At 45.6% G+C, this 25,808-nt stretch overlaps 1 protein-coding gene across 1 annotated transcript; it reads right to left on the bottom strand.

Moving 5' to 3' along the window:
- Positions 1-13,342: 13,342 nt before the first annotated feature.
- Positions 13,343-25,354, bottom strand: LOC137353320 (probable G-protein coupled receptor 139). The gene is made up of 2 exons (XM_068019460.1): positions 25,330-25,354; positions 13,343-14,229 (listed from the first exon to the last, which is right to left on the bottom strand). Exons 1-2 carry the CDS (start codon positions 25,352-25,354, stop codon positions 13,343-13,345), a joined length of 912 nt encoding a protein of 303 aa, XP_067875561.1.
- Positions 25,355-25,808: the final 454 nt, after the last annotated feature.

Here is a 25,808-nt window from a genome sequence, read left to right on the forward strand (position 1 = left end):
ATACTTGTTGTTGAGGGGAACGACCACAGGAGATCCCTGCACTGACCTCTTCCCACCTCTAACTGTTACCCAGCTGCCTTTGATTTGTGGAGTAGCGACCTCCGTGTAGCTTCTATCTATCAACCCCTCAGCTTCCCGAATGATCCTCAGTTCATCCAGCTCCAGCTCCAATTCCCTAACACGGTCTGATAGGAGCTGGAGACGGATGCACTTCCAGCAGGTGAAGTCGGCAGGGCCACCGGAGGTTTCCCTCACCTCGAACATTCTGCAGGAGGAGCAATACACTACACTGGCTGCCATTTCTTTTATTCAATTACCCCTTAGTTAAGTACAACTATAGATATTAACAAAAACAGTAAATAGCTTACCTGCTCAGTCCTTTTTGGTTAGAGGAGGAGGGTAAAAAGGGTCTTATTATTAGGTTAGAGGAGGAGGATGGGTGGGAGACACTACATTTGTAGTGGCTCGGGTTTACTCAGCTCCGCACCTTTAAGGAAAATACCTACCCAGGAGTCCTCGCTGCCGACCAGCTTCCGGTTCCTCCGGCGCCAAAAGAAACTCAAAGACAAGGAAAACAGTAAGTAAAACAGTAAGTACTTACTTTTAAAACACAGCTCCTGATGCCTTCACTCACCCACCGAAGAGTCGCTACCTTCTCCTGCTGCTCCGCCGGGAAGCCAGGGAGGAGATTGCAGAGCCGTTGTTGTTGATCTTTAAGTCGTCATTGTCGACAGGAGTAGTGCCGGAGGACTGGAGGATAGCAAATGTTGTCCCCTTGTTCAAGAAGGGGAGTAGAGACAGCCCTGGTAATTATAGACCTGTGAGCCTTACTTCGGTTGTGGGTAAAATGTTGGAAAAGGTTATAAGAGACAGGATTTATAATCATCTTAAAAAGAATAAGTTCATTTGCGATAGTCAGCACGGTTTTGTGAAAGGTAGGTCGTGCCTCACAAACCTTATTGAGTTTTTCGAGAAGGTGACCAAACAGGTGGATGAGGGTAAAGCCGTGGATGTGGTGTATATGGATTTCAGTAAGGCATTTGATAAGGTTCCCCACGGTAGGCTATTGCAGAAAATACGGAAGTATGGGGTTGAAGGTGATTTAGAGCTTTGGATCAGAAATTGGCTAGCTGAAAGAAGACAGAGGGTGGTGGTTGATGGCAAATGTTCATCCTGGAGTTTAGTTACTAGTGGTGTACCGCAAGGTTCTGTTTTGGGGCCACTGCTGTTTGTCATTTTTATAAACGACCTGGATGAGGGTGTGGAAGGGTGGGTTAGTAAATTTGCGGATGACACGAAGGTCGGTGGAGTTGTGGATAGTGTCGAAGGGTGTTGTAGGGTACAGAGGGACATAGATAGGCTGCAGAGCTGGGCTGAGAGATGGCAAATGGAGTTTAATGCGGAGAAGTGTGAGGTGATTCACTTTGGAAGGAGTAACAGCAATGCAGAGTACTGGGCTAATGGGAAGATTCTTGGTCGTGTAGATGAGCAGAGAGATCTTGGTATCCAGGTACATAAATCCCTGAAAGTTGCCACCCAGGTTAATAGGGCTGTTAAGAAGGCATATGGTGTGTTAGCCTTTATTAGTAGGGGGATCGAGTTTCAGAGCCACGGGGTCATGATGCAGCTGTACAAAACTCTGGTGAGGCCGCACCTGGAGTATTGCGTGCAGTTCTGGTCACCGCATTATAGGAAGGATGTCGAAGCTTTGGAAAGGGTGCAGAGGAGATTTACTAGGATGTTGCCTGGTATGGAAGGAAGGTCTTACGAGGAAAGGCTGAGGGACTTGGGGTTGTTTTCGTTAGAGAGAAGGAGGAGGAGAGGTGACTTAATAGAGACATACAAGATAATCAGAGGGTTAGATAGGGTGGATAGTGAGAGTCTTTTTCCTCGGATGAGGATGGCAAACACGAGGGGACATAGCTTTAAGTTGAGGGGTGAAAGATATAGGACAGATGTCAGAGGTAGTTTCTTTACGCAGAGAGTAGTAGGGGCGTGGAACGCCCTGCCTGCAACAGTAGTAGACTCGCCAACTTTAAGGGCATTTAAGTGGTCATTGGATAGACATATGGATGTAAATGGAATAGTGTAGGTCAGATGATCGGCGCAACATCGAGGGCAGAAGGGCCTGTACTGCGCTGTAATATTCTAATTCTAATTCTAATTCTAAAATAAACAGAGGCATTGAGTACAAAAGCAGGGAAGTTATGCTGAAGTTATATGAAGTTACAAAGATCTGGTTAGGTCCCAAGTGGAGTATTGTATCCAGTCTGGTCACCACACTATAGAAAGGATGTGAGAGTCTTTGAGACGGTGCAGAGGAGATTTACCAGAATGGTTCCAGAGATGGGGGATTTTAGTTACAAGGTTAGCATGGAAAAACTGCGGTTGTTCTGTTAGGATCAGGTGAGGAGGGGTCGAAGGTCTTTTCCCTCTCCTTGTTTGACCACGACAAATTTATTTATTCTTTTTCACAGATATACTTGCCAAGTGAGTGTTTACTTGTTTAAACACTGTGATCATAAAAAAAGAGCCAATTGGACAGGTTTTCGTGTGTTTAAACAAAGAAAGAGGTTAACATTATTGTCTTTAAACCAATCTAAGGAAAATAATAAAATACCCTCCAACTTTCTCTCTCACACACACACACACACACACACACACACACACACACACACACACACACACACACACACACACACACACACACACACACACACACACACACACACACACACACACACACACACACACACACACACACACACACACACACACACACGTTACAGAGTAGGGAAAGATAGTTTGGTCAATTCTCAGTCCAGAGATATAAAATGGGTATACAGACTGTGGAGGTTGGTGATTTGATTGGCTTCAGGCTGAATTCAGTTGTCCTGAAGCTTCTGGTTTGAAGACATGGACTCTGATTCAGTGGTTCTCCAGGAGACAGCAATGTGACTGAATTCTTTCGAGAGAGATCGCTGTCTGTTCATTCCGGAAGGTTCTTTAAACTGTGTAGCTGAAGGAGTTTTCTGTTTCTACAGCTGCGCCATCAGGCTTAAGTCATTAAACACAGAGAGCATCGCTCAGTGAACAGACTAACACAATCAAACTACTGCCTGCAGCAAGGAATATGCCTCGGTGCTCACAGTCAGCAGACAGAGTTCAAAGCTTGAAGGTTTTGAGTGGTTCGTCTCCACCTGTGTAATATTCAAGATTCCAGCCAGTGGATTAAAAAAATCATCATTCAGCACATTTTCATGACAGTTCTGGATACAGAACTGGCTCGGTCATAGAAGACAGAGGGTAGCAGTGGAAGGGAGCTTTTCTGAATGGAGGGATGTGACTAGTGGTGTTCTGCAGGGATCAGTGCTGGGACCGTTGCTCTTTGTAGTATATATAAATGATTTGGAGGAAAATGTTGGTCTGATTAGTAAGTTTGCGGACGACACAAAGGTTGCTGGAGTTGCGGACAGTGATGAGGATTGTCAGAGGATACAGCAGGATGTAGATCGGTTGGAGAGTTGGGCAGAGAAATGGCAGATGGAGTTTAATTCGGACAAAGAACAAAGAACAAAGAACAAAGAAAATTACAGCACAGGAACAGGCCCTTCGGCCCTCCAAGCCGACGCCGATCCAAATCCTCTATCTAAACCTGTCGCCTATTTTCTAAGGGTCTGTATCTCTTTACTTCCAGCCCATTCATGTATCTGTCTAGATACATCTTAAAAGACGCTATCGTGCCCGCGTCTACCACCTCCGCTGGTAATGCGTTCCATGCACCCACCACCCTCTGCGTAAAGAACTTTCCACGCATATCCCCCCTAAACTTTTCCCCTTTCACTTTGAACTCGTGTCCCCTTGTAATTGAATCCCCCACTCTGGGAAAAAGCCTCTTGCTATCCACTCTGTCTATAGCTCTCATGATTTTGTACACCTCAATCAGGTCCCCCCTCAACCTCCGTCTTTCTAATGAAAATAATCCTAATCTACTCAACCTCTCTTCATAGCTAGCGCCCTCCATACCAGGCAACTTTCTGGTGAACCTCCTCTGCACCCTCTCCAAAGCATCCACATCCTTTTGGTAATGTGGCGACCAGAACTGCACGCAGTATTCCATTTGTGGCCGAACCAAAGTCCTATACAACTGCAACATGACCTGCCAACTCTTGAACTCAATACCCCGTCCAATGAAGGAAAGCATGCCGTATGCCTTCTTGACCACTCTATTGTCCTGCGTTGCCACCTTCAGGGCACAATGGACCTGAACACCCAAATCTCTCTGGACATCAATTTTCCCCAGGACTTTTCCATTTACTGTATAGTTCACTCTTGAATTGGATCTTCCAAAATGCATCACCTCGCATTTGCCCTGATTGAACTCCATCTGCCATTTCTCTGCCCAACTCTCCAGTCTATCTATATTCTGCTGTATTCTCTGACAGTCCCCTTCACTATCTGCTACTCCACCAATCTTAGTGTCGTCTGCAAACTTGCTAATCAGACCACCTATACTTTCCTCCAAATCATTAATGTATATCACAAACAACAGTGGTCCCAGCACGGATCCCTGTGGAACACCACTGGTCACACGTCTCCATTTTGAGAAACTCCCTTCCACTGCTACTCTCTGTCTCCTGTTACCCAGCTAGTTCTTTATCCATGGAGCTAGTACACCTTGGACCCCATGCGCCTTCACTTTCTCCATCAGCCTACCATGGGGAACCTTATCAAATGCCTTACTGAAGTCCATGTATATGACACCTACAGCCCTTCCCTCATCAATCAACTTTGTCACTTCCTCAAAGAATTCTATTAAGTTGGTAAGACATGACCTTCCCTGCACAAAACCATGTTGCCAATCACTGATAAGCCCATTTTCTTCCAGATGGGAATAGATCCTATCCCTCAGTATCTTCTCCAGCAGCTTCCCTGCCACTGACGTCAAGCTCACCGGTCTATAATTACCTGGATTATCCCTGCTACCCTTCTTAAGCAAGGGGACAACATTAGCAATTCTCCAGTCCTCCGGGACCTCACCCGTGTTTAAGGATGTTGCAAAGATATCTGTTAAGGCCCCAACGATTTCCTCTCTCGCTTCCCATAGTAACCTGGGATAGATCCCATCCGGACCTGGGGACTTGTCCACCTTAATGCCTTTTAGAATACCCAACACTTCCTCCCTCCTTATGCCGACTTGACCTAGAGTAATCAAACATCTGTCCCTAACCTCAACATCCGTCATGTGAATACCGATGCAATGTACTCGTTTAGAATCTCACCCATTTTCTCTGACTCCACGCATAACTTTCCTCCTTTGTCCTTGAGTGGGCCAATCCTTTCTCTAGTTACCCTCTTTCTCCTTATATATGAATAAAAGGCTTTGGGATTTTCCTTAACCCTGTTTGCTAAAGACATTTCATGACCCCTTTTAGCCCTCTTAATTCCTCGTTTCAGATTGCGCCTACAATCCCGATATTCTTTCAAAGCTTCGTCTTTCTTCAGCCGCCTAGACCTTATGTATGCTTCCTTTTTCCTCTTAGCTAGTCTCACAATTTCACCTGTCATCCATGGTTCCCTAATCTTGCCATTTCTACCCCTCATTTTCACAGGAACATGTCTCTCCTGCACGCTAATCAACCTCTCTTTAAAAGCCTCCCACATAATACATGTGGATTTACCTTCAAACAGCTGCTCCCAATCTGCATTTCCCAGCTCCTGCCGAATTTTGGTATAGTTGGCCTTCCCCCAATTTAGCACTCTTCCTTTTGGACCACTCTCGTCTTTGTCCATGAGTATTTTAAAGCTTACGGAATTGTGATCACTATTCCCAAAGTAGTCCCCTACTGAAACATCAACCACCTGGCCCGGCTCATTTCCCAACACCAGGTCCAGTATGGCCCCTTCCCGAGTTGGACTATTTACATACTGCTCCAGAAAACCCTCCTGGATGCTCCTTACAAATTCTGCTCCATCTAGACCTCTAACACTAAGTGAATCCCAGTCAATGTTGGGAAAATTAAAATCTCCTATCACCACCACCCTGTTGCTCCTACAGCTTTCCATAATCTGTTTACATATTTGTACCTCTATCTCACGCTCGCTGTTGGGAGGCCTGTAGTACAGCCCCAACATTGTTACCGCACCCTTCCTATTTCTGAGTTCTGCCCATATTGCCTCACAGCTCGAGTCCTCCATAGTGCCTTCCTTCAGCACAGCTGTGATATCCTCTTTGACCAGTAATGCAACTCCTCCACCCCTTTTACCTCCCTCTCTATCCCGCCTGAAGCATAGGTATCCTGGGATATTTAGTTGCCAATCATGCCCTTCCCTTAACCAAGTCTCAGTAATAGCAATAACATCATACTCCCAGGTACTAATCCAAGCCCTAAGTTCATCTGCCTTACCTACTACACTTCTTGCATTAAAACAACTACACCTCAGACCACCAGTCCCTTTACATTCATCATCTGCTCCCTGCCTACTCTTCCCCTTAGTCACACTGATTTCATTATCTAGTTCCTTACAGGCTTTAGTTACTACATCCTTACTCTCCACTAACCTCATTTGGTTCCCATCCCCCTGCCACATTAGTTTAAACCCTCCCCAACGGCGTTTGCAAAAGCACCCCCAAGGACATTGGTTCCAGTCCGGCCCAGGTGTGGACCGTCCAATTTGTAATAGTCCCACCTCCCCCAGAACCGGGCCCAATGTCCCAAAAATCTGAACCCCTCCCTCCTGCACCATCTCTCAAGCCACGCATTCATCCTGACTATTCTTTCATTTCTCCTCTGACTATCACATGGCACTGGTAGCAATCCTGAGATTACTACCTCTGAGGTCCGACTTTTTAACTTGGCTCCTAACTCCCTAAATTCTGCTTGTAGGACCTCATCCCGTTTTTTACCTATATCATTGGTGCCTATGTGCACAACAACAACTGGCTGTTCACCCTCCCCCTTCAGAATGTTCTGCAGCTGATCTGAGACATCCCTGACCCGTGCACCTGGGAGGCAACATACCATTCGGGAGTCTCGTTTTCGACCACAGAACCGCCTATCTACTCCCCTTACAATCGAATCCCCTATGACTATAGCCCTTCCACTCTTTTTCCCGCCCTTCTGAACAGCAGAGCCAGCCACGGTGCCATGAACCTGGCTACTGCTGCCTTCCCCTGGTGAGCCATCTCCCTCAACAGTATCCAAAACGGTATACCTGTTGTGGAGGGAGATGACCGCAGGGGACACCTGCGCTGCCTTCCTGCTCTTTCTCTGCCTTTTGGTCACCCATTCCCTTTCTCCCTCAGCAATCCTAATCTGCGGTGTGACCAATTCACTAAACGTGCTATCCACGACCTCCTAAGCATCGCGCATGCTCCAAAGTGAGTCCATCCACAGCTCCAGAGCCGTCATGCGGTCTAACAAGAGCTGCAGCTGGACACACTTCCTGCACGTGAAGGAGTCAGGGACATCAGCCATGTCCCTGAGCTCCCACATTGAGCAAGAGGAGCATGTCACGGGTCTGAGATCTCCTGCCATTTTTAATCTTAAGCTTAAACTTAGTTAAATGAAAAAGGAACGAAAAGTTTTTTACCAATCACACGATAAAAAAAAAGAGAAATAGAAAAAGCCTTACCTTATCTACACACCACCGAGTCCTTTTTTTGGTTAGAGGAGGAGGGCGGGTGGGAGACACTGCAGGTGTAGTGTCTCGGGTTCAGAAACGGCCCAAATATATCGGGTTTTACTTACCCAGCAGCCCCCTGGTCTCCGCCGAAAACAAAAGGAAATTAAATTTACTTTAAACTGACCTTCCCAGCTGCTCACTCGCTCGCACTCTCTGCTCCCGAAAAAGCTGCTGTAATGAAAGGTGAGGTAATGCATTTTGGAATGTCTAATGCAGGTAGGAAGTATACAGTAAATGGCAGAACCCTTAGGAGTATTGACAGGCAGAGAGATCTGGGCGTACAGGTCCACAGGTCACTGAAAGTGGCAACACAGGTGGATAAGGTCGTCAAGAAGGCATACGGTATGCTTGCCTTCATCGGTCGGGGCATAGAGTATAAAAATTGGCAAGTCATTCTGCAGCTGTACAGAACTTTGGTTAGGCCACACTTAGAATATTGCGTGTAATTCTGGTCACCACACTGCCAGAAGGACGTGGAGGCTTTGGAGTGGGTACAGAAGAGGTTTACCAGGACGTTGCCTGGTCTGGAGGGCATTAGCTATGAGGAGAGCTTGGATAAACTCAGATTGTTTTGACTGGAACGACGGAGGTGGAGGGGCGACATGATAGAGGTTTACAAAGTTATAAGCGGCATAGACGGAGTGGATAGTCAGAAGCTTTTTCCCAGGGTGGAAAAGTCAGTTACTGGGGGACATAGGTTTAAGGTGAGAGGGGCAAAGTTTAGAGGGGATGTGCGAGGCAAGTTTTTTACACAGAGTGTGGTGAGTGCCAGGAACTTGTTGCCGGGGGAGGTGGTGGAAGCAGGTACCATACAGATGTTTAAGAGGCATCTTGACAAATACATGAATAGGATGGGAATGGAGGGATATGAACCCCGGAAGTGCAGTTTAGGCAGGCATCAAGATCGGTGCAGGCTTGGAGGGCCGAATGGCCTGTTCCTGTGCTGTACTGTTCTTTGTTCTTTGTTCTCCTTAGAACAAAGGAGATTGAGGGGAGATTTAATAGAAATATACAAGATTATGATCCGCTTAGATAAGTTAGACAAGGAATACTGTTCCCATTAACTGATGGTATAGACTAGGGGACACAGATTGAAGGTTTTGGGTGAGAGATGCAGGGGGAATGTGAGGATGAAATTTTTTACGCAGTGGGTGGTAATGAGTTGGACCTCGCTGCCTTTGAGAGTGATGGAAGTGGAGGCAATCAATGATTTCAAATGGAAATTGGAAAGCCACTTGGAAGGCAATAAACCTGTAGGGCTTTGCAGATTGAGCAGGGGAGTGCGACTGACTGGATTGCTCTGTGGACAGCTGGCATAGACATGATGGGCCAAATGGCCTCCTTCTGTGTTGTAAATGATTCTTTGATGGAATGACTCAAAGTAGCATTTCCTGTATTCGAAATTCCTGCTTCACACTCCCTCCTGCTTTGATAAAAGTCTGTCTCTTTGGTTGCAGCAGCTTGGACAGAAGCGGAGGTACGGAGCGAACTTGCAGCTGGGAGGTCAATTTCAGTGGAAGTTAAAAGTGAATTCCCTTTTGTTTTCGGAGGACCAGGGGACTGCTGGGTAAGTAAAAACTATATATTTGGGTGGTGGCTGTACCCGAGACACTGCACTCTCCTCCTCTAACCAAAAAAAAGGACTCTGGTGTGTTGATAAGGTAAGCTTTTTATTTAAAAAGTTCTGTCCGTCGGATTGCTAAGCTAACAAGTTTTGACTTTTTTTTGGGGGGGGTTTTCAGTAGATTTGTTGGGAATTTAGAATAGTGGGAATGGAGGTTAAGGCAGTTGAATGTTCCTCCTGCAGGATGTGGGAGGTAAGGGTCGTCAAGAGTGTCCCTGCTGACTGCATCTGCGGGAAGTGCACCCAACTCCAGCTCCTCGAGAACCGCGTTAGGGAACTGGAGCTGGAGCTGGATGAACTTCGGATCATTCGGGAGGCGGAGGGGGTTATTGAGAGGAGTTATGGGGAGGTAGTCACACCTCAGGTAAAAGAAGTAGGTAGATGGGTTACCGTCAGGGGAAGGAGAGGGAACTAGCAGGCAGTGCAGGGATCCCCTGTGGCCGTTTCCCTCAACAACAGGTATACCGTTTTGGATACTGTTGCGGGGGACAACTTACCAGGGGTAAGCAATGGGCTACAGGTCTCTGGCACAGAGTCTGTCCCTGTTGCTCAAAAGGGAAGGGGTAAGAGGAGCAGAGCATTAGTCATTGGGGACTCCATAGTTAGGGGAACAGATAGGGAACGAGAGAGACTCACGGTTGGTGTGTTGCCCTGCAGGTGCCAGGGTACGTGATGTCTCGGATCGTGTTTTTGGGATCCTTAAGGGGGAGGGGGAGCAGCCCCAAGTCGTGGTCCACATCGGCAACAACGACATAGGTAGGAAGAGAGATGGGGATTTAAGATAGAAATTCAGGGAGCTAGGGTGGAAGCTTCGAGCGAGAACAAACAGAGTTGTTATCTCTGGGTTGTTGCCCGTGCCACGTGATAGCGAAGTGAGGAATAGGGAGAGAGAGGAGTTGAACACGTGGCTGCAGGGATGGTGTAGGAGGGAGGGTTTTGGTTTCCTGGATAATTGGGGCTCTTTCTGGGGTAGGTGGGACCTCTACAAACAGGATGGTCTTCACCTGAACCAGAGGGGTACCAATATCCTGGGGGGGAGGTTTGCTAGTGCTCTTCGGGGGGGTTTAAACTAATTCAGCAGGGGAATGGGAACCTAAATTGTAGTTCCAGTGTACAGGATGTTGAGAGTAGTGAGGTCAGGGATAAGGTTACAAGGACGCAAGAAGGCACTGGCAAGCAAGAACTTGGTTTAAAGTGTGTCTACTTCAACGCCAGGAGCATCCGGAATAAGGTGGGTGACCTTGCAGCATGGGTTGGTACCTGGGATCTCGATGTAGTGGCCATTTCGGAGACATGGGTAGAGCAGGGGCAGGAATGGATGTTGCGGGTTCCGGGATTTAGATGTTTCACTAAGAACAGAGAAGATGGTAAAAGAGGGGGGGGTGTGGCATTGTGAATCAAGGAAAGTATTACAGCGGCAGAAAGGACGTTTGAGGACTCGTCTACTGAGGTGGTATGGGCCGAGGTTAGAAACAGAAGAGGAGAGGTCACCCTGTGGGGAGTCTTCTATAGACCTCCGAATAGTTCCAGAGATGTAGAGGAAAGGATAGCGAAGATGATTCTCGACAGGGGCGAGAGTAACAGGGTAGTTGTTTTGGGGGACTTTAACTTTCCAAATATTGACTGGAAATACTATAGTTCGAGTACTTTAGATGGGTCAGTTTTTGTCCAGTGTGTGCAGGAGGGTTTTCTGACACAGTATGTAGACAGGCCAACCAGGGGCGATGCCACATTGGATTTGGTACTGGGTAATGAACCCGTCCAGGTGTTAGATTTAGAAGTTGGTGAGCACTTTGGTGATAGTGATCACAATTCGGTTCGGTTTACCTTAGCGATGGGCAGGGACAGGCATTTACAGCAGGGCAAGAATTATAGCTGGGGGAAAGGAAATTATGATGCGATTAGGCAAGATTTAGGATGCGTAGGATGGGGAAGGAAACTGCAGGGGATGGGCACAATCGAAATGTGGAGCTTATTCAAGGAGCAGCTACTGCGTGTCCTTGATAAGTATGTACCTGTCAGGCAGGGAGGAAGTTGTCGAGCGAGGGAGCCGTGGTTTACTAAAGAAGTTGAAGAGCTTGTCAAGAGGAAGAAGAAGGCTTATGTTAGGATGAGACGTGAAGGCTCAGTTAGGGCGCTTGAGAGTTACAAGCTAGCCAGGAAGGATCTAAAGGGAGAGATAAGAAGAGCAAGGAGAGGACACGAGAAATCATTGGCGGATAGGATCAAAGAAAACCCTAAGGCTTTCTATAGGTATATCAGGAATAAAAGAATGACTAGAGATAGGTTAGGGCCAATCAAGGATAGTAGTGGGAAGTTGTGTGTGGAATCGGAGGAGATAGGGGAAGTGTTAAATGAATATTTTTCATCAGTATTTACAGTGGAGAAAGAAAATGTTGTCGAGGAGAATACTGAGATACAGACTACTAGGCTAGATGGGATTGAGGTACACAAGGAGGAGGTGTTAGCAATTTTGGAAAGTGTGAAAATAGATAAGTCCCCTGGGCCAGATGGGATTTATCCTAGGATTCTCTGGGAAGCCAGGGAGGAGATTGCAGAGCCTTTGTCCTTGATTTTTATGTCGTCATTGTCGACAGGAATAGTGCCGGAAGACTGGAGGATAGCAAATGTTGTCCCCTTGTTCAAGACGGGGAGTAGAGACAGCCCTGGTAATTATAGACCTGTGAGCCTTACTTCGGTTGTGGGGAAAATGTTGGAAAAGGTTCTAAGAGATAGGATTTATAATCATCTTGAAAAGAATAAGTTCATTAGTCAGCACGGTTTTGTGAAGGGTAGGTCGTGCCTCACAAACCTTATTGAGTTTTTTGACAAGGTGACCAAACAGGTGGATGAGGGTAAAGCCGTGGATGTGGTCTATATGGATTTCAGTAAGGCGTTTGATAAAGTTCCCCACGGTAGGCTATTGCAGAAAATACAGAAGTATGGCATTGAAGGTGAATTAGTGCTTTGGATCAGAAATTGGCTAGCTGAAAGAAGACAGAGGGTGGTGGTTGATGGTAAATGTTCATCCTGGAGTTTAGTTTCTAGTGCTGTACCGCAAGGATCTGTTTTGGGGCCACTGCTGTTTGTCATTTTTATAAATGACCTGGATGAGGGTGTAGAAGGGTGGGTTAGTAAATTTGCGGATGACACGAAGGTAGGTGGAGTTGTGGATAGTGCCGAAGGATGTTGTAGGTTACAGAGGGACATAGATAGGCTGCAGAGCTGGGCTGAGAGATGGCAAATGGAGTTTAATGCGGATAAGTGTGAGGTGATTCACTTCGGAAGGAGTAACAGGATTGCAGAATACTGGGCTAATGGGAAGATTCTTGGTAGTGTAGATGAGCAGAGAGATCTTGGTGTCCAGGTACATAAATCCCTGAAAGTTGCCACCCAGGTTAATAGAGCTGTTAAGAAGGCATATGGTGTGTTAGCTTTTATTAGTCGGGGAGTCGAGTTTCGGAGCCACGAGGTCATGCTGCAGCTGTACAGAACTCTGGTGCGTCCGCACCTGGAGTATTGCGTGCAGTTCTGGTCACCGCATTATAGGAAGGATGTGGAAGCTTTGGAAAAGGTGCAGAGAAGATTTACTAGGATGTTGCCTGGTATGAAGGGAAGGTCTTACGAGGAAAGGCTGAGGGACTTGAGGTTGATTTCGTTAGAGAGAAGGAGGAGAAGAGGTGACTTAATAGAGACATATAAGATAATCAGAGGGTTGGACAGGGTGGATAGTGAGAGCCTTTTTCCTCGGATGGTGATGGCAAACACGAGGGGACACAGCTTTAAGTTGAGGGGTGATAGATATAGGACAGATGTCAGAGGTAGTTTCTTTACACAGAGAGTAGTAGGGGCGTGGAACGCCCTGCCTGCAACAGTAGTAGACTCGCCAACTTTAAGGGCATTTAAGTGGTCATTGGATAGACATATGGATGAAAATGGAATAGTGTAGGTCAGATGGTTTCACAGGTCGCCGCAACATCAAGGGCTGAAGGGCCTGTTCTGCGCTGTAATGTTCTATGTTCTATGTTCTAATTAAACAATTCGAGTAAATGGATATCTTATCACACTACTCAATTCTTTTCTAAATTTTGTCTGAGCCAGTGCATAAATACATGTGTTTGTACAGGAGCTGAGCAATTGAAACATATCTCCAATATATTCAGCGATAAGGAAAGGGTCTGTGTAATCACTTGTGTTGTAATGGTTGAATGTGATCCGGGAAATGAGGAAAAATAGAACATAAGGCATCCACAACACGATGAAACTACCAGAAATGGCAAAGAGCAAAATGATGGATTTTCTTCGGCTCTGCATCTCTAGATCACTGTCATTCCCACTAGTGCCCCGAAGTTCCCTACGGATTCTGTTGACGATCAAAATATGCCTAATGGTCAGAGCATTGAAGAATAAAATCAGGAGATATGGCAGCAATGGGCATAGGATTGTGTCGAGCCAGTCGAACACCAACCAGCCAGGTCGCATGTGGTAACTGGGCTTTATGTCGGCTCCCCACTCCATGTGGTCAATTATAGAAACTGGCTCAAAGGCAAAATACAAGGGGACATTTTTTAAACAGAACACAAGGCACACAGTGCACGTAACCACAGTCGCCATTTTCTCAGTGCAATATACTGTCTTCAGCTTCTGGCAGCAAATGGTCACAAATCGATCGAAGGTGAAAGTGACGGTGAACCAGACAGAACAGTCAATGGCTGCATAGTTGACGACTTCATTCAAGCGACGCACGGTTGTGTAGTTCAGGAATGAAAACGGGAAATAGTTATAAAAGATATAATAGATCATTACATTCGAAATAATCACCAGCAGATCGGCTGTGGTCATGCCCAGTAGGTAGAGGGTTACGCCTTTAGATAGGCCACAGTTTTCTCGGGACAGAATAATGATCGTCAGTAAATTTGCTGTGAATGAAAAGAGGAAAATGACCAAAATTAGGAGGCAAGAATGCACTTTAATGCAATCAATAACTAATTGTTCCAATGAATTCCGAACTCAACTAGTAACACGGCACCAAGAGCTGTGATAAAGGAAAAATCCTCAGTCTGTGAAGCAATAACTAATGGTGACCCAAGGAGATCAGTTTTAAAAGTTGATAGTTATGGGGCATGGTGGGCAGATGGGGCAGGATGGGGCAGAGTGGGATAGAATGTGACAGGGTAGGACAGGATGAGTCAAAGTTGTACAGGGTGGGCCAGGATGGGGCAAGTTGTGGTTGGGTGGCACAGAATGTGGCAGAGTGTCACAGAATGGGACAGGGTGGGACAAGATGAGAGAGGATGGGACAGGGTGGGTTAGAATGTGGCAGGATGGGACAGGTTGGAATAGTATGTGACAGGATGTAGCAGGGTGGGACAGGGTAGGGCAGGATGGGACAGGATTTGGCAGGGGGTGAGGGGACAGGGTGAGACAGGATGTGCCAGGAAGGATCAGAAGGGTCAGTATGGGAAGGGATGGCAGGATGAGACAGGATGTCTGCAGTGTTATGGTTTGCTGATAATAGAAAACAACAAAGGCATAACAAATAGAAAAGTGATTGAGTAATTTGGGTCTGGAACTAACCATGTAGAATAGGCTAAGTGATGTCTAAGAGGCCAAAGTGTCACTTAGTACATGAAGAAAGAAATAGCAGTCACCATATACGGGAGATGGAAGCATGCCAGTGTATAATGGGAAAAGAGGAGGAGTAGCAATATTGCTTAAAGACAGTTTACAGCAGTTGGAAGGAAGGGAAGTAGTAATACTGAGCAGGAAGTTGAAACATTCTCAGTAGAAGCAAGAAAGTGTAAAGGTAAACAAGACTCCATTGGGACTTGACTACAGATCTCCGGAAAACAGTGATGTACCAAAATGCATAAATAGGGTGATCAGAGAAACATCGCAGAAGAAAAGAAATTATAAAGGGAAACTTAAATTTTCCTATAGATTGGGAGATGCAAAATGGCTCAAGTCATAAAGACAAGACTTTTTATCGCGTATTCAGGACAGTTTTCTGAAACAACATGTTTTAGAACCGACAATGAAACACACCTACTATACCTAGAAATCAGAAAATAACTAAAATGAATTCATAATCTGACAGAAGGGGAAGCATCTTGAAAATAGCGACCACAACAGAATAGAGTTTGGAACGGTCAAAGCTCACATAAAACCAAGGCTTAGAAATTAAGTAAAGCTGACTTTGCAGGTTTGAGACATAAGCATGTCACATTAAACTGGGCTGAGCTGTTAACAGGAAAACCTACAGAAACAGTGGAAAATACTCACCAGTAAACATGTAATCTAATACAAGAATAATATATACCCCTAAGAAGCAAATGTTCCACTTGAACTGTGAAACAACCATGATCAACATGTGAGGTAAGACAGAATATGAAATTAAAGGGCTGACTTACACAAATGCCAGGAAAAGTGGTAATGCAGCAGACCAGAAGAAACAAAAAACAAAGAGACACAAGGAAGAAAAATCAGGCTTTTTTCCGAAATGGTGAGGGTCTAGTAACGGAAGAACAACAATTCCTACCATGGGGGAAAGGAAAGACATCCAAAGCTAGAGCTGCCTGAATGATCATTGCAGCAGCTTTTTCAGGAGCAGAGAGTGCGAGCGAGTGATCAGCTGGGAAGGTCAGTTTTAGTAAACTTAATTTCCTTTTGTTTTCGGCGGAGACCAGGGGGCTGCTGGGTAAGTAAAACCCTATATATTTGGGCCGTTTAAAATAACTTGCCTTTCATTGCAGCAGCTTTTTCGGGAGCAGAGAGTGCGAGCGGGTGAGCAGCTGGGAAGGTCAGTTTAAAGTAAACTTAATTTCCTTTTGTTTTCGGCAGAGACCAGGGGGCTGCTGGGTAAGTAAAACCCTATATATTTGGGCCATTTCTGAACCCGAGACACTACACGGGTAGTGTCTCCCACCCGCCCTCCTCCTCTAACCAAAAAAAAGGACTCGGTGGTGTGTAGATAAGGTAAGGCTTTTTCTATTTCTCTTTTTTTTTATCGTGTGATTGGTAAAAAACTTTTCGTTCCTTTTTCATTTAACTAAGTTTAAGCTTAAGATTAAAAATGGCAGGAGATCTCAGACCCGTGACATGCTCCTCTTGCTCAATGTGGGAGCTCAGGGACATGGCTGATGTCCCTGACTCCTTCACGTGCAGGAAGTGTGTCCAGCTGCAGCTCTTGTTAGACCGCATGACGGCTCTGGAGCTGTGGATGGACTCACTTTGGAGCATGCGCGATGCTGAGGAGGTCGTGGATAGCACGTTTAGTGAATTGGTCACACCGCAGATTAGGATTGCTGAGGGAGAAAGGGAATGGGTGACCAAAAGGCAGAGAAAGAGCAGGAAGGCAGCGCAGGTGTCCCCTGCGGTCATCTCCCTCCACAACAGGTATACCGTTTTGGATACTGTTGAGGGAGATGGCTCACCAGGGGAAGGCAGCAGTAGCCAGGTTCATGGCACCGTGGCTGGCTCTGCTGTTCAGAAGGGCGGGAAAAAGAGTGGAAGGGCTATAGTCATAGGGGATTCGATTGTAAGGGGAGTAGATAGGCGGTTCTGTGGTCGAAAACGAGACTCCCGAATGGTATGTTGCCTCCCAGGTGCACGGGTCAGGGATGTCTCAGATCAGCTGCAGAACATTCTGAAGGGGGAGGGTGAACAGACAGTTGTCTCTGTGCACATAGGCACCAATGATATCGGTAAAAAACGGGATGAGGTCCTACAAGCAGAATTTAGGGAGTTAGGAGCCAAGTTAAAAAGTAGGACCTCAGAGGTAGTAATCTCAGGATTGCTACCAGTGCCACGTGATAGTCAGAGGAGAAATGAAAGAATAGTCAGGATGAATGCGTGGCTTGAGAGATGGTGCAGGAGGGAGGGGTTCAGATTTTTGGGACATTGGGACCGGTTCTGGGGGAGGTGGGACTATTACAAATTGGACAGTCTACACCTGGGCCGGACTGGAACCAATGTCCTTGGGGGTGCTTTTGCTAACGCTGTTGGGGAGGGTTTAAACTAATGTGGCAGGGGGATGGGAACCAAATGAAGTCAGTGGAGAGTAAGGATGTAGTAACTAAAGCCTGTAAGGAACTAGATAATGAAGTCAGCGTGACTAAGGGGAAGAGTAGGCAGGGAGCAGATGATGAAAGCAAAGGGACTGGTGGTCTGAGGTGTATTTGTTTTAATGCAAGAAGTGTAGTAGGTAAGGCAGATGAACTTAGGGCTTGGATTAGTATGATGTTATTGCTATTACTGAGACTTGGTTGAGGGAAGAGCATGATTGGCAACTAAATATCCCAGGATACTGATGCTTCAGGCGGGATAGAGAGGGAGGTAAAAGTGGTGGAGGAGTTGCATTACTGGTCAAAGAGGATATCACAGCTGTGCTGAAGGAAGGCACTATGGAGGACTCGAGCTGTGAGGCAATATGGGCAGAACTCAGAAATAGGAAGGGTGCGGTAACAATGTTGGGGCTGTACTACAGGCCTCCCAACAGCGAGCGTGAGATAGAGGTACAAATATGTAAACAGATTATGGAAAGCTGTAGGAGCAACAGGGTGGTGGTGATAGGAGATTTTAATTTTCCCAACATTGACTGGGATTCACTTAATGTTAGAGGTCTAGATGGAGCAGAATTTGTAAGGAGAATCCAGGAGGGTTTTCTAGAGCAGTATGTAAATAGTCCAACTCGGGAAGGGGCCATACTGGACCTGGTGTTGGGAAATGAGCCGGGCCAGGTGGTTGACATTTCAGTAGGGGACTACTTTGGGAATAGTGATCACAATTCCGTAGGTTTTAGAATACTCATGGACAAAGACGAGAGTGGTCCCAAAGGAAGGGTGCTAAATTGGGGGAAGGCCAACTATACCAAAATTCGGCAGGAGCTGGGGAATGTAGATTGGGAGCAGCTGTTTGAAGGTAAATCCACTTTTGATATGTGGGAGGCTTTTGAAGAGAGGTTGATTAGCGTGCAGGAGAGACATGTTCCTGTGAAAATGAGGGATAGAAATGGCAAGATTAGGGAACCATGGATGACAGGTGAAATTGTGAGACTAGCTAAGAGGAAAAAGGAAGCACACATAAGGTCTAGGCGGCTGAAGAAAGACGAAGCTTTGAAAGAATATCGGGATTGTAGGCGCAATCTGAAACGAGGAATTAAGAGGGCTAAAAGGGGTCATGAAATATCTTTAGCAAACAGGGTTAAGGAAAATCCCAAAGCCTTTTATTCACATATAATGAGCAAAAGGGTAACTCGAGAAAGGATTGGCCCACTCAAGGACAAAGGAGGAAAGTTATGCGTGGAGTCAGAGAAAATGGGTGAGATTCTAAACGAGTACTTTGCATCGGTATTCACCAAGGAGAGGGACATGACGGATGTTGAGGTTAGGGACAGATGTTTGATTACTCTAGGTCAAGTCGGCATAAGGAGGGAGGAAGTGTTGGGTATTCTAAAAGGCATTAAGGTGGACAAGTCCCCAGGTCCAGATGGGATCTATCCCAGGTTACTCTGGGAAGCGAGAGAGGAAATAGTTGGGGCCTTAACAGATATCTTTGCAACATCCTTAAACACGGGTGAGGTCCCGGAGGACTGGAGAATTGCTAATGTTGTCCCCTTGCTTAAGAAGGGTAGCAGGGATAATCCAGGTAATTATAGACCGGTGAGCCTGACGTCAGTGGTAGGGAAGCTGCTGGAGAAGATACTGAGGGATAGGATCTATTCCCATCTGGAAGAAAATGGGCTTAACAGTGATAGGCAACATGGTTTTGTGCAGGAAAGGTCATGTCTTACCAACTTAATAGAATTCTTTGAGGAAGTGACAAAGTTGATTGATGAGGGAAGGGCTGTAGATGTCATATACATGGACTTCAGTAAGGCGTTTGATAAGGTTCCCCATGGTAGGCTGATGGAGAAAGTGAAGGCGCATGGGGTCCAAGGTGTACTAGCTAGATGGATAAAGAACTGGCTGGGCAACAGGAGACAGAGAGTAGCAGTGGAAGGGAGTTTCTCAAAATGGAGACGTGTGACCAGTGGTGTTCCACAGGGATCCGTGCTGGGACCACTGTTTGTGATATACATTAATGATTTGGAGGAAAGTATAGGTGGACTGATTAGCAAGTTTGCAGACGACACTAAGATTGGTGGAGTAGCAGATAGTGAAGGGGACTGTCAGAGAATACAGCAGAATATAGATAGACTGGAGAGTTGGGCAGAGAAATGGCAGATGGAGTTCAATCAGGGCAAATGCGAGGTGATGCATTTTGGAAGATCCAATTCAAGAGTGAACTATACAGTAAATGGAAAAGTCCTGGGGAAAATTGATGTCCAGAGAGATTTGGGTGTTCAGGTCCATTGTTCCCTGAAGGTGGCAACGCAGGTCAATAGAGTGGTCAAGAAGGCATACGGCATGCTTTCCTTCATCGGACGGGGTATTGAGTACAAGAGTTGGCAGGTCATGTTACAGTTGTATTGGACTTTGGTTCGGCCACATTTGGAATACTGCGTGCAGTTCTGGTCGCCACATTACCAAAAGGATGTGGATGCTTTGGAGAGGGTGCAGAGGAGGTTCACCAGAATGTTGCCTGGTATGGAGGGCGCTAGCTATGAAGAGAGGTTGAGTAGATTAGGATTATTTTCATTAGAAAGACGGAGGTTGAGGGGGGACCTGATTGAGGTGTACAAAATCATGAGAGGTATAGACAGGGTGGATAGCAAGAAGCTTTTTCCCAGAGTGGGGGATTCAATTACAAGGGGACACGAGTTCAAAGTGAAAGGGGAAAAGTTTAGGGGGGATATGCGTGGAAAGTTCTTTACGCAGAGGGTGGTGGGTGCATGGAACGCGTTACCAGCGGAGGTGGTAGACGCGGGCACGATAGCGTCTTTTAAGATGTATCTAGACAGATACACGAATGGGCAGGAAGTAAAGAAATACAGACCCTTAGAAAATAGGCGACAGGTTTAGATAGAGGATTTGGATCGGCGTAGGCTTGGAGGGCCGAAGGGCCTGTTCCTGTGCTATAATTTTCTTTGTTCTTTGTTCTTTGATCACAATGAAATGGAAATAGGGGGCTTTTGATGAATGTCAGGTTTAAAACCGGTTTCGCTCTCCACAGATGCTGCTAGATTTGCTGAGTGTTTCCAGCATGTTTTGTTCTTATTTTAAGAGTCAGTGCCTGCTCTAAGGTCTATGTTACTTCCTGTTACATTACTCTACCGGGCAACTCGCAGTGAGAAAAACAATGTCCACCTTCTGTGGTGTATGAATCTGTGATTCAAACAAATTGTGTAAAGAAATTGAAGATACTGGGATTAAAGGGGCAGTGGCAGCATGAATCCGAAATTGACTGAAAGACAGAAGCCAGACAGTAGTGGTGAATCGTTGTTTATCAGACCTGAGGAAAGTGCACAATGGTATTCCCCCAGGGTCAGCATTTGGACCATTGCTGTTTGAGATATATTAATGATCTGGATTTGGGTATTTAAAGCATAATTTCAAAGTTTGTAGATGACACAACTCTGCAATGGAGTAAATAGTGAAGAAGATAATGGCAAACATTAGAGGAACATAGACTGATGAAAACGGCAAACATATGACAGATTAAATTTAATGAAAAGAAATGTGAAGTGCTGCATTTTGAAAGGAAGAATGAGGAGAGCCTTCATAACAAATAGTATAGTTGGAAAAGGGATGCAGGAACCTAGGGCTTCACATACACAAAACTTTGATCATGGCAGGAAAAGCTTAGAAAGTTGTTAAAAAAGCAAATGGGATCATTGGCTTCAACGTCTACTTCGTCCTCTCTATTGACGTCTACATTGTCTACTTCAACGCCAGGAGCATCCGGAATAAGGTGGGTGAGCTTGCAGCATGGGTTGGTACCTGGGATCTCGATGTAGTGGCCATTTCGGAGACATGGGTAGAGCAGGGGCAGGAATGGATGTTGCAGATTCCGGGATTTAGATGTTTCAGTAAGAACAGAGAAGATGGTAAAAGGGGGGGGGTGTGGCATTGTTAATCAAGGAGAGTATTACAGCGACAGGAAGGACGTTTGAGGACTCGTCTACTGAGGTAGTATGGGCCAAGGTTAGAAACAGGAGAGGTGAGGTTACCCTGTTGGGAGTCTTTTATAGACCTCCGAATAGTTCCAGAGATGTAGAGGAAAGGATAGCGAAGATGATTCTTGACAGGGGCGAGAGTAACAGGGTAGTTGTTATGGGGGACTTTAACTTTCCAAATATCGACTGGAAATACTATAGTTCGAGTACTTTAGATGGGTCAGTTTTTGTCCAGTGTGTGCAGGAGGGTTTTCTGACACAGTATGTAGACAGGCCAACCAGGGGCGATGCCACATTGGATTTGGTACTGGGTAATGAACCCGGCCAGGTGTTAGATTTAGATGTAGGTGAGCACTTTGGTGATAGTGATCACAATTCGGTTAGGTTTACCTTAGCGATGGACAGGGACAGGTATATACCGCAGGGCAAGAATTATAGCTGTGGGAAAGGAAATTATGATGCGATTAGGCAAGATTTAGGATGTGTAGGATGGGGAAGGAAACTGCAGGGGATGGGAACAATCGAAATGTGGAGCTTATTCAAGGAGCAGCTACTGTGTGTCCTTGATAAGTATGTACCTGTCAGGCAGGGAGGAAGTTGTCGAGCGAGTGAGCCGTGGTTTACTAAAGAAGTTGAAGCGCTTGTCAAGAGGAAGAAGAAGGCTTATGTTAGGATGAGACGTGAAGGCTCAGTTAGGGCGCTTGAGAGCTACAAGCTAGCCAGGAAGGATCTAAAGGGAGAGCTAAGAAGAGCAAGGAGAGGACACGAGAAGTCATTGGTGGATAGGATCAGGGAAAACCCTAAGGCTTTCTTTAGGTATATCAGGAATAAAAGAATGACTAGAGTTAGATTAGGGCCAATCAAGGATAGTAGTGGGAAGTTGTGTGTGGAATCAGAGGAGATAGGGGAAGTGTTAAATGAATATTTTTCGTCAGTATTTACAGTAGAGAAAGAAAATGTTGTTGAGAATACTGAGATTCAGGCTACTAGGCTAGATGGGATTGAGGTTCACAAGGAGGAGGTGTTGTCAATTTTGGAAAGTGTGAAAATAGATAAGTCCCCTGGGCCAGATGGGATTTATCCTAGGATTCTCTGGGAAGCTAGGGAGGAGATTGCAGAGCCTTTGTCCTTGATCTTTATGTCGTCATTGTCGACAGGAATAGTGCCGGAAGACTGGAGGATAGCAAATGTTGTCCCCTTGTTCAAGAAGGGGAGTCGAGACAGCCCTGGTAATTATAGACCTGTGAGCCTTACTTTGGTTGTGGGTAAAATGTTGGAAAAGGTTATAAGAGACAGGATTTATAATCATCTTGAAAAGAATAAGTTCATTAGAGATAGTCAGCACGGTTTTGTGACGGGTAGGTCGTGCCTCACAAACCTTATTGAGTTTTTCGAGAAGGTGACCAAACAGGTGGATGAGGGTAAAGCAGTGGATGTGGTGTATATGGATTTCAGTAAGGTGTTTGATAAGGTTCCCCACGGTAGGCTATTGCAGAAAATACGGAAGTATGGGGTTGAAGTTGATTTAGAGCTTTGGATCAGAAATTGGCAAGCTGAAAGAAGACAGAGGGTGGTGGTTGATGGCAAATGTTCATCCTGGAGTTTAGTTACTAGTGGTGTATCACAAGGATCTGTTTTGGGGCCACTGCTGTTTGTCATTTTTATCTATGACCTGGAAGAGGGTGTAGAAGGGTGGGTTAGTAAATTTGCAGATGACACTAAGGTCGGTGGAGTTGTGGATAGTGCCGAAGGATGTTGTAGGGTACAGAGAGACATAGATAGGCTGCAGAGCTGGTCTGAGAGATGGCAAATGGAGTTTAATGCGGAAAAGTGTGAGGTGATTAACTTTGGAAGGAGTAACAGGAATGCAGAGTACTGGGCTAATGGGAAGATTCTTGGTAGTGTAGATGAACAGAGAGATCTTGGTGTCCAGGTGCATAAATCCCTGAAGGATGCTACCCAGGTTAATAGGGCTGTTAAGAAGGCATATGGTATGTTAGCTTTTATTAGTAGGGGGATCGAGTTTCGGAGCCACGAGGTCATGCTGCAGCTGTACAAAACTCTGGTGAGACCGCACCTGGAGTATTGCGTGCAGTTCTGGTCACCGCATCATGGGAAGGATGTGGAAGCTATAGAAAGGGTGCAGAGGAGATTTACTAGGATGTTGCCTGGTATGGAGGGAAGGTCTTACGAGGAAAGGCTGAGGGACTTGAGGTTGTTTTCGTTGGAGAGAAGGAGGAGGAGAGGTGACTTAATAGAGACATATAAGATAATCAGAGGGTTAGATAGGGTGGATAGTGAGCGTCTTTTTCCTCGGATGGTGATGGCAAACACGAGGGGACATAGCTTCAAGTTGAGGGGTGATAGATATAGGACAGATGTGAGAGGTAGTTTCTTTACTCAGAGAGTAGTAAGGGCGTGGAACGCCCTGCAACAGCAGTAGTAGATTCGCCAACTTTAAGGGCATTTAAGTGGTCATTGGATAGACATATGGATGAAAATGGAATAGTGTAGGTCAGATGGTTTCACAGGTCAGCGCAACATCGAGGGCCGAAGGGCCTGTACTGCGCTGTAATGTTCTAATTCTAAAAAAAAAATATAGGCCTTGGGCATAAAGGCAAGGAGTTATTAGAATTAGAATTAGAATTAGAACATTACAGCGCAGTACAGGCCCTTCGGCCCTCGATGTTGCGCCGACCTGTGAAACCATCTGACCTACACTATTCCATTTTCATCCATATGTCTATCCAATGACCACTTAAATGCCCTTAAAGTTGGCGAGTCTACTACTGTTGCAGGCAGGGCGTTCCACGCCCCTACTACTCTCTGAGTAAAGAAACTCCCTCTGACATCTTTCCTATATCTATCACCCCTCAACTTAAAGCTATGTCAACTTAGAGTTGACTCAACTTAAAGTCAACTTAGAGTTATGCTAAAGCTTTAAAAATTACTGGTGAGGTTTGAGCTTGAATATTGTGTTCAATTCTGGGCATAAGACTTTCGGAAGAATGTCAAGGCCACGGAGATGGAGTAGAGGTGATTTATTAGAAAGTTACCAGGGAAAGGGGATTCAGTAGTGGAGAGACTAGAGAAGCTGGGGCCAGTCTCCTTAGAACAGAGAAGATTAAGGGCAGATTAAAGAGGTAGTGAACATTATAAAGGGTTTGGATAGGGAAAAACTATTTCCACTGGCAGTAGGTCGGTAACCAGAGGTTGCAGAATTAAGAGAATTTGCAAAACAAACAGAGGGGATATGAGGAGAAATTTTTACATGCAGCACGCTATTATGCTTTGGAAATCAGTGTCTGAAAGGATGGTCTAAGCAGATTTAATGACACATTTTCAAAAGGTTATGTGGAGCTTGGGTCATTCTCCGTCTGGAGTATTAGGTTCAGTTTTTGCCTCCACCCCAGGAAGAATACACTGACTATGGAGGTGGTGCAGCACAGATTCACCAGAATGATACCAAGGATTGAAGATTAAATTATGAGAAGATGTTACATAAACGTTTCTTATTCCCTTGAAAGTGTGATGGGTGACCTGATTAAGGTGTTCAAAATGATTTTAGAGACTAGATTCCTCTAGTGGAGGAATTAGGAACAAGGAAATATTACAATTAGCACGAAACTATTCAGGAGTGAATCAGGAAGCACTTTTTCACATCAAGGGTAATGGAAAACTGGAACTCTCTCCACAAAAAAGATTGTAGATGCTGGATCAATTGGCACTTTCAGGACTGAGATATATTTTTACTAAGGGAATCAAGGAATATGGAGTAAGGCAGAAAAATGAAGTTGAGGTAAACATCAGCCATGATCTCACTGAATGCTCGAGCAAGCTCGAGGGACTGAATGGTCTGACCCTGTTTCTAATATTCCTATGATCAAAAATTGTAGAGCCTCTTAGTTATTTCTTAATCATTTCTTCTAACTCACATTTGAGAGTCCATCCTCTCTGAAAATACTTTCCTCGTAATCTTTCACTTTCATACTCACTCAATGTCCTTCCCTTAGAACAAAGAACAGTTTAGCACAGGAACAGGCCATTCGGCCCTCCAAGCCTGCGCCGATCTTGATGCCTGCCTAAACTAAAACCTTCTGCACTTCCGGGGACCATATCCCTCTATTTCCATCCTATTCATGTATTTGTCAAGATGCCTCTTAAACATCGCTATCGTACCTGCTTCCACCACCTCCCCCGGCTGCAAATTCCAGGCACTCACCACCCTCTGTGTAAAGAACTTGCCAAAGACTTGCAGGTTCTTAACTACCTTATTGCCACTTTCAGTGACCTGTGGACCTGTATGCCCAGATCTCGCTGCCTGTCAATACTCCTAAGGGTTCTGCCATTTACTGTATACCTCCCACCTGTGTTAGATCTTCCAAAATGCATTACCTCACATTTGTCTGGATTAAACTCCATCTGCCATTTCTCCGCCCAAGT

Source organism: Heterodontus francisci, chromosome 41 (assembly GCF_036365525.1).
Source record: "Heterodontus francisci isolate sHetFra1 chromosome 41, sHetFra1.hap1, whole genome shotgun sequence".
In the NCBI taxonomy this organism is placed as follows: domain Eukaryota; kingdom Metazoa; phylum Chordata; class Chondrichthyes; order Heterodontiformes; family Heterodontidae; genus Heterodontus; species Heterodontus francisci.